Below are 16,221 nucleotides of genomic sequence, written 5' to 3'. Positions count from 1 at the left end.
TAGCTTTTATGGCCAATGTACCCATTGACGCCGTTTGCACAGCAGCAACATGGGCATCACCACACACATTTACAAAGCATTACTGTGTGAATATACAAATAAATAAGGAATCTCAAATTGGACAAACGGTGCTTCAACACCTGTTTGCAAGTTCTTCCTTTCACCACAGCCTCCCATACAAGGGAGAAACCGCTACATAATGTTATGCACAGCATGTGAATCCAGAAAAGTATTCATGCTGCAAACGAAATGGTTGCTTACCAGTAGGAGTAGTTTTGCAGCTTGAAGAATTTTCTGGATTCACATGCGAGCCACCCGGCCTCCCCTAAAAGGAAAACAGAAAGCTGGGGAAGAAAAAAACTACATCAGTTATTTAATAACCATCTCAAGGACTACAAAAGAAAAATAAGAAAAGAAAAAAGAATCCGAAGATGGGCACAACGCACGTCGACCTCCAGGATACCGTCTGACATCACTAAGGGGACGTACCTGGCACCAAATGGTGGTCGACTGCGACCAAAACCAGAAGAAAAAAATAGACCATTCCGGACCCAACCACTAGATGGCGGAATGATGCACAGCATGTGAATCCAGAAAATTCTTAAAGCTGCAAAAGTACTCCTACTGGTAAGTAACCATTTCGTAATATCCCATACATGTGACGAAGCGTTCAAGCGACGACAACCTAAAATTAATGCTCTCTGAGAAATGTCTAGAAAGTAGATTGGCTCTAAAGTAGTGTGATCATGATCATGATGCAGGACATTGTGTCGTAGGTTGCAAGTTGTATTTCATGGGTAAAATAACTCTTTTCAGTGATGTTAAAGTACAGTATATTAGGAAATAATATCTTAAAAGTGTTCAAACCAGTCTGTCCTTTCTACATTGGCACATTATGTCTGGGAAAAGTCCCCAAACTGAATTGAATATTTCGGTTTGGTCATTTATCCTCTAAATCAGCATTCCATGAGATGCAATATTAAAAAAATCAGGCAGTCTTTCTTTACAGCTGGGTGTAGTGGATTGTCTCCAGTGTTGCATCACATACCTTTGCCAAGCGTTGGGCTGTAGCCAGCCATCTAGACGTATTGTTTGTGAAACCGACTATATCAGTTATTTCATAAAGATTTGCCAATATAGGGGAGTGCACCATGTGGGTGCCACCAATTTCAGACATAGCATCGCAAGTAGCTTTCCAGTATCACGTTAAGTGAGGAGCAGTCCACAGAACATGGAACAAATCACACCCACATGAGTAAGCAGATTCACTTTACTCCAGAGGTGCTAAATACCAATTAAGTAAGATTTTGAGATACAGGAATTGTACCTTGGCCTCTCTAAAATGTTTATCTATGAAGAGGAGTAAGAAAGACCAGTCGTCTTCAGAGATGTCTCAGTTTAGCATCTTATTTCAAATTGTAATGTGATTGATAGCATTAGCTTGGAGAAAAGTTAGCCTAACTGATCTATATAAGCCCAATACCATTCTAGATAGTGCAATGTATGGAAATGTTGCAGATTTTATCGGTGACATCCCAGTGTGCTCTGTGAACAGTGTGATAAGTAGTTTGTACTGCCAGGATTGTGTCACATTCAGTCCAAATTCAGTGGACAAAGCAGAAAAGGATTCGAACTATTCACCAGCAAATAAGTGATCTACTTGCAGTATTCCTTTGATAGTCCTGTTTTTCTTGTACACTGTAGATCTGTCAGTATGGATTCCAGCATTCTGCCACATGAGGGCTTAGCAGTGGATCAGGGGTTGAATCCCTAGTTGGTTAGTTGCAGTTTTCCAATTAGCATAGCGCTATAAACCCTATCCCTTAAATGAGCTGGTAATGTTTTGAATTTATATTATGTATATGCTCCCCTCTGCAGGGAGTCTTCAACGTGGTGGTAAAGAACCCTAAAGGAATAGATAAGTCATCTGTGATAATTAGTGGACAAGATAGAAATGTATAAAAGGGAGCCTTAGTATTCCCAGTTTGTTTTGAGGATCACATTTGTGCACTTTAAATCATGGTTGTGTTCCTGCCTATATAAGTGGTTTAAAATTCAGGCGATAAATAAAAATGAGGCTTCCGGATTAAAAGTGGCGGCACACCAAAGACGTACTGGTTTTGAATACAACCATGAATACGTGTCTTTAGTCAACGTTTCAAAGTGATTCCACATTTTTGTCAGCTTCAGACACATGTTGTCTTCAACGGATTTCAAAGTTCCTGTTAAATAGGATTCAAGAGTTAATACAGTCCTTTCTGTACCCATCTAATTACCGGACCATTAATACAAGCTTTAGTAGTGCAAAAGAACATGAGCAAAGCTTAATATTTCTTCTAATGCATTTTAGGAATCATGAAAAGTAGGGTATTTGGGACGCTAGTAACCAAAATGTAAACAGCAAAGAATATTAGATGGCAGTGGATGTAGCATAACATAGGGATGTTTGTTGTAGCTAGGGCTTCCTTCAGCAGCCAGGAGGATTTGTGTCATCGTTTTGGGGATGTTTAACCCTGACCGACCTTCTCTAACAATGTTGATGCAACAGCTTCGGTGTTGCAGAGGACTACATCCCTGAGAACATGGAGAGTCAAGCGTGCGTTGTCCATGACCTGGTTCTTGTATTGTATGCTCAGGGGTCGCATCCAGTGACGTCTAGTCTAAGGAGCCTAGGAAGTTGTTTGGTTTGTCAGGCTCAGAATATTTCATTGACTCTGTCCAGAGTGGTGATCATGACTGCCAGCTCTATGAGAACATATTTGATACCCCTCTATCATAATCTAGGTCTCAGTGCCTTGGAATTGTTTTCTTTTCAACGAACTGTAGTGTTTCTTGATAGCCTGCAACATATTATGCATGTTGGTCTCTCAGCAGGAAGTCAGTGATGGGAGGTGGTTTGTCATCTATGTATGGGCCATGTACTCGTATCCAATGAGCTCTCTTAAGCTCTAATGAATCCAGAAACAGAATGCTTCGGAGCCTGGGAAGAAGGCGTCAGAGGAAGTCTATTACGTCATCACCTTTTGGTCTTCTGAGGGATACCATACAGGTTCATGTTATTCCTGTGGGAAGGATGCTCCAAGTCTGTGACTTTACACCTGAGACCAGTTCTCTTGTCGTCCTTCTCTGTGTTTGAATCTGTCTTTTACGTCATCTAAGCTCTTATCTGTGATATATAGGATGTGTTGGAAGAGGCTAATTCTGGACTTGCCTTTAGATGATGTGCCGGTCATCTTCTAGTCCGTGTCGCATAAGAAATATCTGCCACTGGACTTAACCAGGGAGCTAAGGGATGGAGGATTTCGGGAAGAAGCATTGTTTCGCAGAAAAAAGTTAAAGCTGTCTTAGTTGACTGACCTACAGTTCACAAGATCATCAGTAGAGTGTTCATTAACATCTGGATCCATGTGTGCCAGTGTCTAGGTCTGTCTTCAAAGTTACACAGTGCACTGTGTTTTGATTTGAGTTGGAAATGCCATCACTTAAAGTAGCAGGTCTTATTGCAAGGGGCGTTGGAAAGACCAATGATGTTAGGCCATTCACAGCTATAGACCTCTGGTAGAATGACAAACGTGCCCATTGTCTAAGTAGGAGAGATGGGGTGTTCGTCATTTATCACGTCTGCTTCACTGTCATTTCTTGTGTGGGTCACTTTTTCCAGTATGGCCACAGTCACTTGACTCCTATGGCAAATTGTTCCCTGGTCCAGATTCACCCCTGACACCTCAATCGCCAACAAAATCAGCACTGTCTGCTACCTAGAGGAACTCCTCAAAAAGCTACCACCATGAACTTGGCCAGGCCGTGCCTCTGACACATTTACTTCAGAAATCATATGTACCCACTATATCAGCTGTGTGTTTTTAGTGTTTGGTTTCATTTGGTTAATATATACCCAGCTTACAGAGACTGTGAGTGATGTACAATGAAATGGGGGGGCTTTTGGATGTTACATGTAACAAAGAGTTAAAGGTTAGGGGAGGTTGGGGAGAAAAGTGGGGTTTTCCATAGCACTCGGGGAATTAAGATGTTGAAACAATAGCTTTATGCACTGTGGTGGGTTAGCCAAGATAATTTTTTTCTGAATTTAAAGAGGGTATTGCCTGGAAAGAGGTTGATAGAGAGCATTCCTCTCTAGCATTTCTATGGCTTGAATCAGGCAAGTGAATGTTTCCCGTTTTTGAAGAGGCAACTAAAGACTGAAAGCTTTTCTGTAGCAACACAGACTTTTATCGGGACCAGAGTTATCTGGTGCTTTGAAGTTGGCTGAATGGGTTGCTTCATTGGCACTTGCAGTGTTAAGTGCTGTTTGAGGTATGTTAGAACCAGGTTGTGAGTGTGGTGGTTCGGCCTGTTTTCTCCAGTTCTGGTTCTCTCTCCAGCAGGCGTCACACTCTGAGCCGGCGCCGCATCATCCCCTTGCCGCAATGGAAGGCAAATCCTGAGACCGATCCAGAGGCTCTGTTCCAGAAGGATCAGCTAGTGCTGGCGCTGTATCCACAGACAACCTGCTTCTACCGTGCACTTATTCATGGACCTCCTCAACGGGTGAGCTTAGTGAATATACTGCCTCTATCCACAAATTGTATCTTGAATATCCATGATGCTAACCTACTTGCTTATTCCCTCAACTTTGCTTGAGATATATTCATTCTCTTCCCTCCCATATCTCACACCTATGTATGCTCCTATTCCACTCTCACTGAACAGTGAGAGCTATGCACGCTGCCTCCACATATCCTCTAACATGCCACTGCTACAGGCTCTGGGCGAGCTTTTCTCATGTCCATCCCAGTGTCCTTTTCTTGGCCAAGGTGCTGATCTATCCTTCTCCCTGTCCTGCCGCTCCATCCTCACATCTGCTGCACCTCCGAAGTGATCAGGTTAGCTGGGTATAATGTTCATGTAATACCATCTTACCTACACTTAGCAGTTCACCTCTCTCTCAAAGGTTGAGCCATTCCCAGTTCATAATTATTTTGCCAATCCCTAAGCAGTGATCTTTTTTGGGACTCTTATACCACTATAGAGAGACTCTAAAAACATACAAATGCACTCAAGACAGCAAGGTTCTAGGCTGGAATAAAAGCTTGGAAAATCAAACATTTAAGAAAAGATAAAGTGTAAACTGTATGATTTTGATGGGTTAACTAATGATAGTCACAGATTATCTGAAAACATATCCCCAAATTCCAGTGCTTAAGGCAGGTGTATGACATTGGAATAAATGACACACCTTAGGTGGTGGTGATTTGGGCTAGCAGTCAAGTAAGGAAAGATGTTCAGACTGTGACTCAAACATGCACCACTAGTACCCAAGACAAAGTCCTTCCTGGAGAGACCTTTTCAGGTCTTGTGCAGTGTAAGAGGCTGTCTCTGTTTATGGTATGGCAGTAGGTGGTTACACCACGCACAGAGTTCAGGGGTGCCCCAAAAGTGAAAACCAAAGGAAATGATGGACGGAGTGTTGAACATTGCAAGCACTCACCCCCAGTCAACTGATCTGGGTTTAATCCATCACTGTTCTTTAGCCCACTCTGCCACCCCAGTTCAGACATGGCCATATGCAAATCAGTCATGGCATTTCAGCCGTCCTCAGCCAGGCTTGCTTGAATCCTGGCTGAAGACGGCTGAAATGCCAGAAACCGGTCCTAGGAAGCTTGTTTCCGGTCCAGGGAAGACATGGCTTGGCAGTTCGGGCTGGACTGTTCCCATGAGGAACAGGGTCAGACTGATTTGCATATGGCCATGTCTGAACTGGGGTGGCAGAGTGGGCTAAAGAACAGTGATGGATTAAACCCAGATCAGTTGACTGGGGGTGAGTGTTTGCAATGTTCAACACTCCGTCCATCATTTCCTTTGGTTTTTGCTTTGTTCGCCATAAGTTGGCAGGGTATGCTCAGACGTGAGTCCCTTGCTCACTTTGCCACTGGATTCAAGCAAGCCTGGCTGAAGACGGCTGAAATGCCAGAAACCGGTCCTAGGAAGCTTTTTTCCGGTCCAGGGAAGACATGGCTTGGCAGTTCGGGCTGGACTGTTCCCATGAGGAACAGGGTCAGACTGATTTGCATATGGCCATGTCTGAACTGGGGTGGCAGAGTGGGCTAAAGAACAGTGATGGATTAAACCCAGATCAGTTGACTGGGGGTGAGTGTTTGCAATGTTCAACACTCCGTCCATCATTTCCTTTGGTTTTTGCTTTGTTCGCCATAAGTTGGCAGGGTATGCTCAGACGTGAGTCCCTTGCTCACTTTGCCACTGGATTCAAGCAAGCCTGGCTGAAGACGGCTGAAATGCCAGAAACCGGTCCTAGGAAGCTTGTTTCCGGTCCAGGGAAGACATGGCTTGGCAGTTCGGGCTGGACTGTTCCCATGAGGAACAGGGTCAGACTGATTTGCATATGGCCATGTCTGAACTGGGGTGGCAGAGTGGGCTAAATAACAGTGATGGATTAAACCCAGATCAGTTGACTGGGGGTGAGTGTTTGCAATGTTCAACACTCCGTCCATCATTTCCTTTGGTTTTTGCTTTGCTCGCCATAAGTTGGCAGGGTATGCTCAGACGTGAGTCCCTTGCTCACTTTGCCACTGGATTCAAGCAAGCCTGGCTGAAGACGGCTGAAATGCCAGAAACCGGTCCTAGGAAGCTTGTTTCCGGTCCAGGGAAGACATGGCTTGGCAGTTCGGGCTGGACTGTTCCCATGAGGAACAGGGTCAGACTGATTTGCATATGGCCATGTCTGAACTGGGGTGGCAGAGTGGGCTAAAGAACAGTGATGGATTAAACGGCGGCCTTTGACACCGTCCCTCATGAGGGTCTGCTTGCTAGACTCTCAGAGATTGGTCTTCGAGGGACGGTGCTCCAGTGGTTTCGATCTTTTCTAGCAGGCCGTCGACAATCGGTCTGGGCTTCTGCTTGCTCCGCCGAGATGTCGCCATTGGGTGTCGGAGTTCCTCAGGGCTCTGTCCTGAGCCCAACTCTATTTAATATCTTCATGACCCCTCTGGCGGCCCTGGCGGAGTCTTTCGGGGCCCAGATCATTTCTTACGCTGATGACACCCAGCTCCTCTTTACCTGTGAAAGGGGTGCGGACTTCGATGGAGGTAGGATCCAGGGTTGTTTTGAGGCTGTGTTTCAGTGGTTCCATCATAACAGCCTCAAGTGCAACTCGGATAAATCCGAGGTCCTCTTCTTTGGGTGCAGCTCGGACCCGGATTGGAAAGTGTGGTGGCCTGAGAACATGTTTCCACCAGCAAGTTCGTCCCAGGTAGCGAAAAACCTTGGGATTAAGATCGACAATGGCCTCACACTACGCTCGCAGGTAATCGGTCTCACAGGGACCTGCTTTGGCTTACTCCGGATGCTCCGCAAGTTCCTTCCCTTGTTATCGGAGGAACACAGGAAGATCACGGTGCAGGCGATGATAGGCTCGAGAATAGACTATTCCAACGTTCTCTATCTCGGCCTGCCAGAATACCTGCTTCAACGATTACAGGTTGTTCAGAATTCGGCAGCGCGTGCTATTTTTGGACTATCTCGCCGCGCCAGAGCCTCGGGCCTTTTGGAGGCTCTGCACTGGCTTCCTGTCCGGAAGCGGATAGTTTTTAAATCTCTCACCCTGGCACACAAAGCCTTGCACACATCTGGAGCAAAATATCTTCAGAAAAGGCTGTCCTTTTATCGTCCTGCCAGATCGCTTAGGTCTGAAGCCTTGTTTTTTGCGGTAGTGCCCCGCGTGAAGAGAGCTCGCATCGGTGGCCGCTCCTTTAAATTTTTAGCGCCTCAGTTGTGGAATAAATTGCCTGTGTCCCTGCGCAGCACCACCAACCTGTTGGCCTTTAGGAAGGGGCTTAAGACTTGGCTTTTCACTTCTTAGTTTCAGGTCCTATCAGGTCTCTTTTTTTTTCTGTTTCTGCTCATTTTCCCTGTTGTGTTTTGCGATTAGCGTGCAATTGAAAGCGTCGGGACACTCTTTCGAGTAGCCGCACGCTATACAAAAATCCTGTATAACATAACATATAACATAACATAACCCAGATCAGTTGACTGGGGGTGAGTGTTTGCAATGTTCAACACTCCGTCCATCATTTCCTTTGGTTTTTGCTTTGTTCGCCATAAGTTGGCAGGGTATGCTCAGACGTGAGTCCCTTGCTCACTTTGCCACTGGATTCAAGCAAGCCTGGCTGAAGACGGCTGAAATGCCAGAAACCGGTCCTAGGAAGCTTGTTTCCGGTCCAGGGAAGACATGGCTTGGCAGTTCGGACTGGACTGTTCCCATGAGGAACAGGGTCAGACTGATTTGCATATGGCCATGTCTGAACTGGGGTGGCAGAGTGGGCTAAAGAACAGTGATGGATTAAACCCAGATCAGTTGACTGGGGGTGAGTGTTTGCAATGTTCAACACTCCGTCCATCATTTCCTTTGGTTTTTGCTTTGTTCGCCATAAGTTGGCAGGGTATGCTCAGACGTGAGTCCCTTGCTCACTTTGCCACTGGATTCAAGCAAGCCTGGCTGAAGACGGCTGAAATGCCGGAAACCGGTCCTAGGAAGCTTGTTTCCGGTCCAGGGAAGACATGGCTTGGCAGTTCGGGCTGGACTGTTCCCATGAGGAACAGGGTCAGACTGATTTGCATATGGCCATGTCTGAACTGGGGTGGCAGAGTGGGCTAAAGAACAGTGATGGATTAAACCCAGATCAGTTGACTGGGGGTGAGTGTTTGCAATGTTCAACACTCCGTCCATCATTTCCTTTGGTTTTTGCTTTGTTCCCCAAAAGTGTACAGGACCCAAAGTGCTCTATTAGTGGTAGTGTAGGGGAGCAGCCTTAGGCTTAACACAGAGGAGTGTAAGACATTTATTGCACAACATTAACCAATAACGGACACATGACTCGAAAAAGAAGATACACACTAATTTTAGATAAATATACTTTGTATTTTATGTTAAGACTAAGATCTTCGCAATAAGGTAAATAGGTTTCGTAATATAAATACTTGTCACTTTCAAAAATCCGTTCAATGTTATGCTATGGGGAAAACAATATCGATGTTAAACAGGTAAGTATCACATTTACAATTCCAGTCTTCGGTACCAAAGGTTAGCAGTGGGCAAGGGTCAGGTGTGTCCCAAAACTGCACCACCAGCGGCACAGGGGTGGCCGCGTGCAGCAGTCAAAATCTGCCTTTATCCCACTATGTTTCAACGGAGACTGGGGGTGCTCGAAGCCACACTGCTTGCAGGTAGGTAAATTGGTTACAGGGGTCCAAACTGTAAGGGTTAGCACAAGCACGGGGGTACAAAGCAGCATCCAAACATACACCACCAGCGGCACAGGGGCGGCCGGGTGCAGAGCGCGAAATCTGCGTCGGGTGTCCAATGATTTTAAGCGGAAGATTTCTTCTCTTGACAAACAGGGTGCAGACGTCACACCAGAGGTTGCAAGAGGGAGACCAACATCAGCAGAGGTAAGTACGGATGTAGGGGGTCGCAGGGGCACTGTTGGTTCAGCTCACCAAGGCCCAGGGGCTTCGGACACAGGTGTGTCTTTCAATGTCTGAGTCTTCTTATTGGAGCCGGTCGCGATCAGGTAGAGCCTCTGGATTCAGGCTGCAGGCGTTGTTGCTGAGATCAGGAGCAGTCCCCCAACATAAGACTCTTGGTCCGGATTTCTGGCGAGTCTTCAATGGGCAGGTGGGCCACTTGGACACAGGCCGTGGGCGTCATGTGCCGAGTGGGCAGGAGTAGTGGTTCCGGCTGGATCAGGAGTCCTGCCCTTGGAGTAGATTTCTTCTGGACAGGTCCGCTATCCTTGGGAGATTGAATTCCTTTTCGAAGGCAGCAGTCTTCCTAGGGTTGTCAGAAATCGCTGGCTGCAAGACTGGTCGAAGGTTTGTCGAAGCTGGAGAAAGGTCGGTAGGGCTTGGGGCCAAGGCAGCCATCGTATTCATCCTTCTCTGTAGGGATTTCTTCTTTAGAGGGTTGTGTGAGATCTAGTTTCCAGGTATGAGGGAGCCACCTAAATACTAAATTCAGGGGCATTTTAGGGGAGTAGCAGGTAGCGCCAATGGACCCCTTGCTTGGAGTGACTACACCCTGCAGTGCATATATTTTTGAAAAAAACACTATTGTGGGCAAACCACACGAGAAAGTTGCAGGGAGGAGGAGCAGGGCTGGTTCTAGGATTTTTTGGACCCTAGGCGAAGGGGAATGTGCGAGGACCCTCTAATTTACATAAGTGACACCTTCAGGGCTCCGGAAGCTGCTTCGTGCAGACTCCTCCTTGGCCGCAGATCTCCCCTCTGCCACGTACTAGCAACTCTTTCACAGCTCATATCGGGCTGAGGGTGTGAGAATAGCTTGGGGACTGAGAGTTAAAACAGTACAGACTGTAAAGTGCTGCCAATTGGTGTCCCGCATTGTCTCTCAATGGGCAGCCAGGCAAGACGCCTGTTCCCACCTACTGCCTGTACTGAAGGGGGACTCCTTCTCCCAGGATCCACCGCAGACTAGGAAACATCTTGGCTGTGCGCATAAAACGCGCCGGCATAGCCGCCAAAGCCTGTTTCTACTTACTGCCTGCACTGAAGGGGGACTCGTACTCCCAGGATCCACCGCAGACCAGGAAACATCTTGGCTGCGCCCATAAAACGTGCACGCAGCCCCATGGCCAGCGTGGCCACCTTCGCCTGTTCCCTGTTCCCTCTTACTGCCTGCACTGAAGAGGGAATCAAAATCCCAGGAGCCACCGCAGACCAGGAAACATCTTGGCTGTGCACATAAAACACGCCCGCGGCGCAGGGCGCGCCTGGGCCAAGGGCGGGCCAGTCCATGCCCGGAGGAGGCTGGGCTGCACCCCACCTTCTAACACCTGGAACCCGGGAACCTGGAGACCGTTCTTGAGGTACTGTGATAAATTTTGTTTTAATTTATACCCCAAAGAAATGGTTAAACGAAAGGGCCATAGTGAGCAGCTGGGGGGAGGAGGAGCAGGAACTCTTGATGCTTTATTAATGAGGGTGGAGTCTGTTCTTACTCACAAAATTGAACTAACAGAGCATCTCCTTTCATTGGAATCTTTGATCTCTCAGAAGCGTTCTTCTTTTGGGGAGTCAACCTACAGAAAGTAATGGACCATTCGGCGACTTTTCTGCAAGATCCTACCCTCTCCGAGATAACAACTAGTCCTAAAATAGTTACCAGGGTTCAGGTTTTGAAAACACAGTCGAACAACAACATTGAACTGCCAGTGAAACTAAAGAGGGGTGGTGGACTACAGAAGCAAAATCCTCTGAAAGCTTCCAGAGTTGTTAAACCAAGGGGAAACGGAGAAAGTGATTCGAGCTTGTGCACCATATTGAGTACTATCAACCCCAATATACGGAAGAACGATGAGGAAATGTGGAAGAAATTAGAAATACTGATTACCTCGCTTTTGAATCCCCTCCTACTTAAATTAAGATTGAAGCGAGACTATCATATATTGAGAGTTTGGGCACCAATAACTTATGCCCTTCTGAACACCCATGTTCTGAAATGGGCCCTGGTCTTGTATTACATTTGCAGGTGGGGACCCAGCAAATGGAAAGGGAAACTGAGCGGCATTAGTCACATCATTCACTTAGTAATTTGGGCAATTCTGAATCTCTTTCCCCCCCCCCCCCCCCCCCCCCCCCCCCTTTACTCTCAAATGCTCCTTTCACAACCAAATAAGCATTCTGTAAACCCAGTGGAAGTTATAACCTCAAATCCACATGCTAGTAGTATTCAAAGCCGTATTGCAAATAGATCACGGGCGACGCTTCCGGGGGGGACAGTTGACCATTTCAGGCAGGAAAGACCTAAGGTGGGAAAGTTGGCTACTACGCGTCAGTCCCTGCATCTTCCACTGACCTCCTCCCCACTTGTACTGGTCTTGGGAAATATACCGATTTTGAGGGAGGATTATTCAGAAACGACAAACCAACTAATGGATAAATCCCTCCACTGGCTGTCTAGTCACTTCATTTATATGGGCGGAGAGGGTACCCCTTTGTCTAATCAAATTATCATGGCCAGAAGGGTAGGGTGGCTGGGTTGGTCCACTAAATCGATGAAAGGTGACTGTATGGTGATAAACTTCAATAATGAATTTGTAGCTAGATCTCTCCGAGCCCAGTTACATAGAGTCCCACCTAAGGGCATACATTAATGTACATCCTTACAAGCACAATCAAGACAGTGTTTATGGCCTGGAAGACTTGGTGGGAAATCCGGTTTATCATTTTACCCACAGCGAATATGGAAACAGTCTTAATAGGACCCTATTTACCAGGAATATGGCAATAGGTAATAAATTGAGTCCATTAACGTGCTACCTAGGGAAAACCTTCCGACGAAAGCCTATGAATCAACTATTGATTCTATCTTGGTCTTTAACCCTCTTAAAAACAGGCTTAATCATGTAGACAATCGATTTACGAGTTTTAGTGACCATGCCATCTTAAGCTGTGTGTTAACCTTGACCACCAGGAAAGTGACCGAGCACCAGAAAACGGGAACACCAGTATTGGCAAGGAAAAATGGTTTCCAATTAAAGTGGCCTCAAATTGACAAGCTTAATCTAGTCCCTGGAATAATATTGACTATCCAGGATAATATTAACAACTGTTTAGAACTAGAAACCTGTCCAGTAGTATTGGTATCATGTTTTAGAGAACGTTTAGAGAAAATAAGTGTCTCTTACTCGTTAGAAATCGGCGAATAGTGTAAGGGGCAAGCCCTGGTTTGACTCCCCCTGCACAAAAACTAGAAAAGCTCTTATTAAAGCCCAGAAAACCCAACCTAGAAATGCGGCCCAAATTAGTTTCGTTCGTACTGAATTTAAGCTAGCGAGAAGGAAAAGGGAGAGGGTCTTGAGGGAGGAGACCTGGGCCAAATTTAATTATGCAACAAATACCGGCAATAGCAGAGAGTTCTGGAAGTTAATTAATGCACTTTGCTTCAAAAGTCCAGAGGATCCTACTTTGGATATCAATGTAGGTGAAGAGGCATGGGTGGCATACTTTGAAAGCTTTTTTGCCTCCAGCACTTCCCTTGTCCTACCTCCCACCAATATACATTCCAACTTGGAGGACACACTGTATTTTTCACTTATAGAAGTGAGAAATGGGTTGGCGGCCTGCAGTACTGGGAAGGCCTTGGGCCCTGACTGGGTGCCGATAGATTTCTTCCAGGAGAATGAAGGTCTGTGGGTCTCTCTATTGACTAATGCTTTTAATAACATAGCTACAGCCGGCCCCCGCCCTCTTGGAAAACTACTGTAATTGTCCTGATCTACAAAAAGGGGGACGGGGAAGTCCAAAGAACTACAGACCAATTTCGCTGCTAGACACAACAGTCAAGCTTATGGGCAGCCTTATTTTATCTAGGTTGGTGCGGTGGGCTCAGGAAAAAAACGTCTTAATGCATGCACAGTATGGGTTCCAGCATGTAAAGAGCACAGTAGAGCAGTGTCTGAACCTATCAATAATTATATATCGATATACCAGAGCAAAGGGTGGGGAAATATATCTGGCATTTATGGACCTCTCAGCAGCATTTGACTGCGTTTCCCACTCTAAGCTCTGGTATATAATGGAGGAGATGGGGATTGATCCAGCTATAGTCAATTTAATCCGCCCATTATATACCAATGCCACCATATGTGTTTGTTATGGAAAAAATGGGGAATGCACCCGCCCGTTTAAGATCTCAAGGGGGGTAAGGCAGGGTTGCGTCCTCGCCCTGTTCCTCTTTTTGATCTATACGAACGTTGTTGAAAAGCACTTCTGGGTGCATCTTTGGACTTTCCTGTGTTTGACTCACATTCTTTACCAGTAATGGCCTATGCAGATGATGCTGGGCTGATTGCCAGAACGGGCTAGGCCTCCAGCATCTCATAACAGCATATGCGGTTTTCATGGATTCATTGGATTAGAAAGTTAATCAGATGAAATCATTTGTTATCATAGCAGGGGCTGGCTAACAAGATAAACCCACGTACCTCCATATGGAATCAGGAAACATTCAAGTGGTAGACGCCTTTCCTTATCTGGGGGTCCTTTTTGACAAAAAGCAAGCATGGTCAAATTTGGTTGAAGGAAGGGCTTTAGGAATGGAGAGGAGTCTGACAGCTATAGGTTCTTCTTCTAAAAAGCTGGACGCCAGACCATTAGTCCTCATAAAAAATATTTATGAGGCTAAAACAAAGTCAGCGGCAAGCACAAAGTGGGGACCCCAGAGATAATGAAGGGTCCAGTCACAGTGGTCCCTACCACGTTGTGCTACTACTCTTTCAAAAAACGGACATCGGCCAGTCCTCGAACACATCTCCCATCAGGCCGACTCATCGGGATACGGAATCTGTGAACCTACCTCTGACCGTGGAGACCTAACTTTTTGACCCATGCCCGGTGGAGCTACTTGATAGCTAAAGAGATGGGCTGTGGACTTCCCCTTCAGCCGTCACCTACCCAGCTGGTCTTTGGACTGAACTTACTTCGTCTCTCCGTTGTATTCTCCCTCCTACCCCTTTACTCCACCCCCATTCTCCTCTACGCTTCATTTATCCCTCCTCTTTGCTCTTTAATTGTTTTTCCCGTTGAGACCTAGCTGTTTGGCTGATGCCCGGTGGAGCTACCCGATAGCTAAAGAGGAGATGGGCTGTGGACTTCCCCCTGGACCGTCACCTACCATGCTAGACTTTGGGCGGACTCTCCTTCGTCTCTCCATCCTATCTACCTTCTACCCCTTTAGCCCACCTCCTCACCCTTCTAAGCTCCAGTTATTTCGTTTTCTACTCTCTCAAAATGTTTTTCAAGTAACTGATGTAACATGTAACTGATGTAATTTTGTAATTTCTGTGAAACCTTATGTAAAGCGATCTGATACCTCTGGGTCTAGCCAGCGCTATATAAAACTATTAAAATAAATAAATCTACGGGGCAGGTGTTTGGGGTATAGCGCCCATTGACTTACTCCAAATCATTGAAAATAGATTCTTCAAGTCTTTAGCGTCTCTCCCGCAATCCTACTCTAATTATATGTTACATACTGAATTGGGCTTACCCTATATCTCAGACTAGCACCAATCCTACTGTCGCTCTCCATCTGGAGTAGGGACATGGTGATCCTAACGCAAAAAATAAGAAATTGCCTAAAACTGGAGAATTACAGTAAGATTAGATGGTTGAACTATGTGGAATCGGAGTTGGCTGCTTTTGGCCGGAAGAACTATTTAAGGACCCAACTGCATGCAGAATAATGTCGAAGCAGAAGCTGATTAACACATTTATGCTGAGGGCTCAATATAGTCGAAGGGAGAAGTATAACAAACAGGCAGTTCTCGCATATCATTTAACTCCGTCCCTGATAGAGGGAGGGTACTTCTACTTAGTTGGCATTAGCATACCACAACACAAATTCATATTACTGAGATTCCGTATGAATCTGATACCATTGAGGCTAGGTCATCCGGAAAGAAGGTTTAAGCACTCAAATTTGACCTTGTGTCCTTGGGATAATCAATCTCCCCAAACTGCACTTAGTACTGTTCTGTGGTCTCTACCAGAAGGAAAGGAAGACATATATTGCCCCTATTTTAAAGCGCTATAGTTTTAAACAATGTCAGGTTGCACTTTATGTTTTTTTAATCATTGCCTGATCCTCTAGTCTGCTTCTCGGTAGCTATATTTTTGTGGGCATGCATCTGCATAAAAAAAGGAAGCAGTGGGGTTTATGAACGGCTGTGGTGTTTTTTATTATTCACTCATTTACCAGCTCAATAGAAGATATTATGTATTTTAACCTATATCTTAAGTGGCCATATTTATATAATTTAGCCGGGATTTTGATAGGATTTTATTTAATTATGGACTTTTAACTAATATGAACTGGAACTGTATGTTGACCATTGTACTTTTATTTGTACTTTCATGATCTTTATTTCAAGGATCGAATAAAGTTTCGATTGATTTATTGATCGATTGATTGATTGATTGACTACACCCAGTGGGAGGGGGCATAGACCTAGCCCTGAATGGAGGGGTTCCCTGCCCCCCCATCTTAAAGATGGCGGGGACTGAAAGATGTGCCTTACCTAGCCTCCCCCACCTTAGGGGTGGAGTGTTTCGACTCCTATTCTTCCATACCCCCCCCCCCCCCGGTTTTCCCGCCCAAACCAAAGTGGGGGCCTTTGAAGCTCC

General features: G+C 45.8%; 1 protein-coding gene across 6 annotated transcripts in view; it reads left to right on the top strand.

Moving 5' to 3' along the window:
• The window catches only part of SGF29 (SAGA complex associated factor 29), a 233,083-nt gene that overhangs the window by 137,331 nt on the left and 79,531 nt on the right, over window positions 1-16,221 (top strand). For 3 of the 6 annotated variants that reach the window (XM_085618872.1, XM_085618870.1, XM_085618874.1), the window contains exon 9: window positions 4,386-4,548. In XM_085618872.1, coding sequence (XP_085474998.1) covers window positions 4,386-4,548 — 163 coding nt within the window. Of the gene's footprint in view, window positions 1-4,382; window positions 4,549-16,221 lie in introns of all 6 variants that reach the window. The other 3 variants (XM_085618871.1, XM_085618869.1, XM_085618873.1) reach the window with 1 other exon arrangement.

This window comes from Triturus cristatus, chromosome 7 (assembly GCF_964204655.1).
Source record: "Triturus cristatus chromosome 7, aTriCri1.1, whole genome shotgun sequence".
Lineage (NCBI taxonomy): Eukaryota > Metazoa > Chordata > Amphibia > Caudata > Salamandridae > Triturus > Triturus cristatus.
This window is presented reverse-complemented; position numbering and strand designations above follow the sequence as displayed.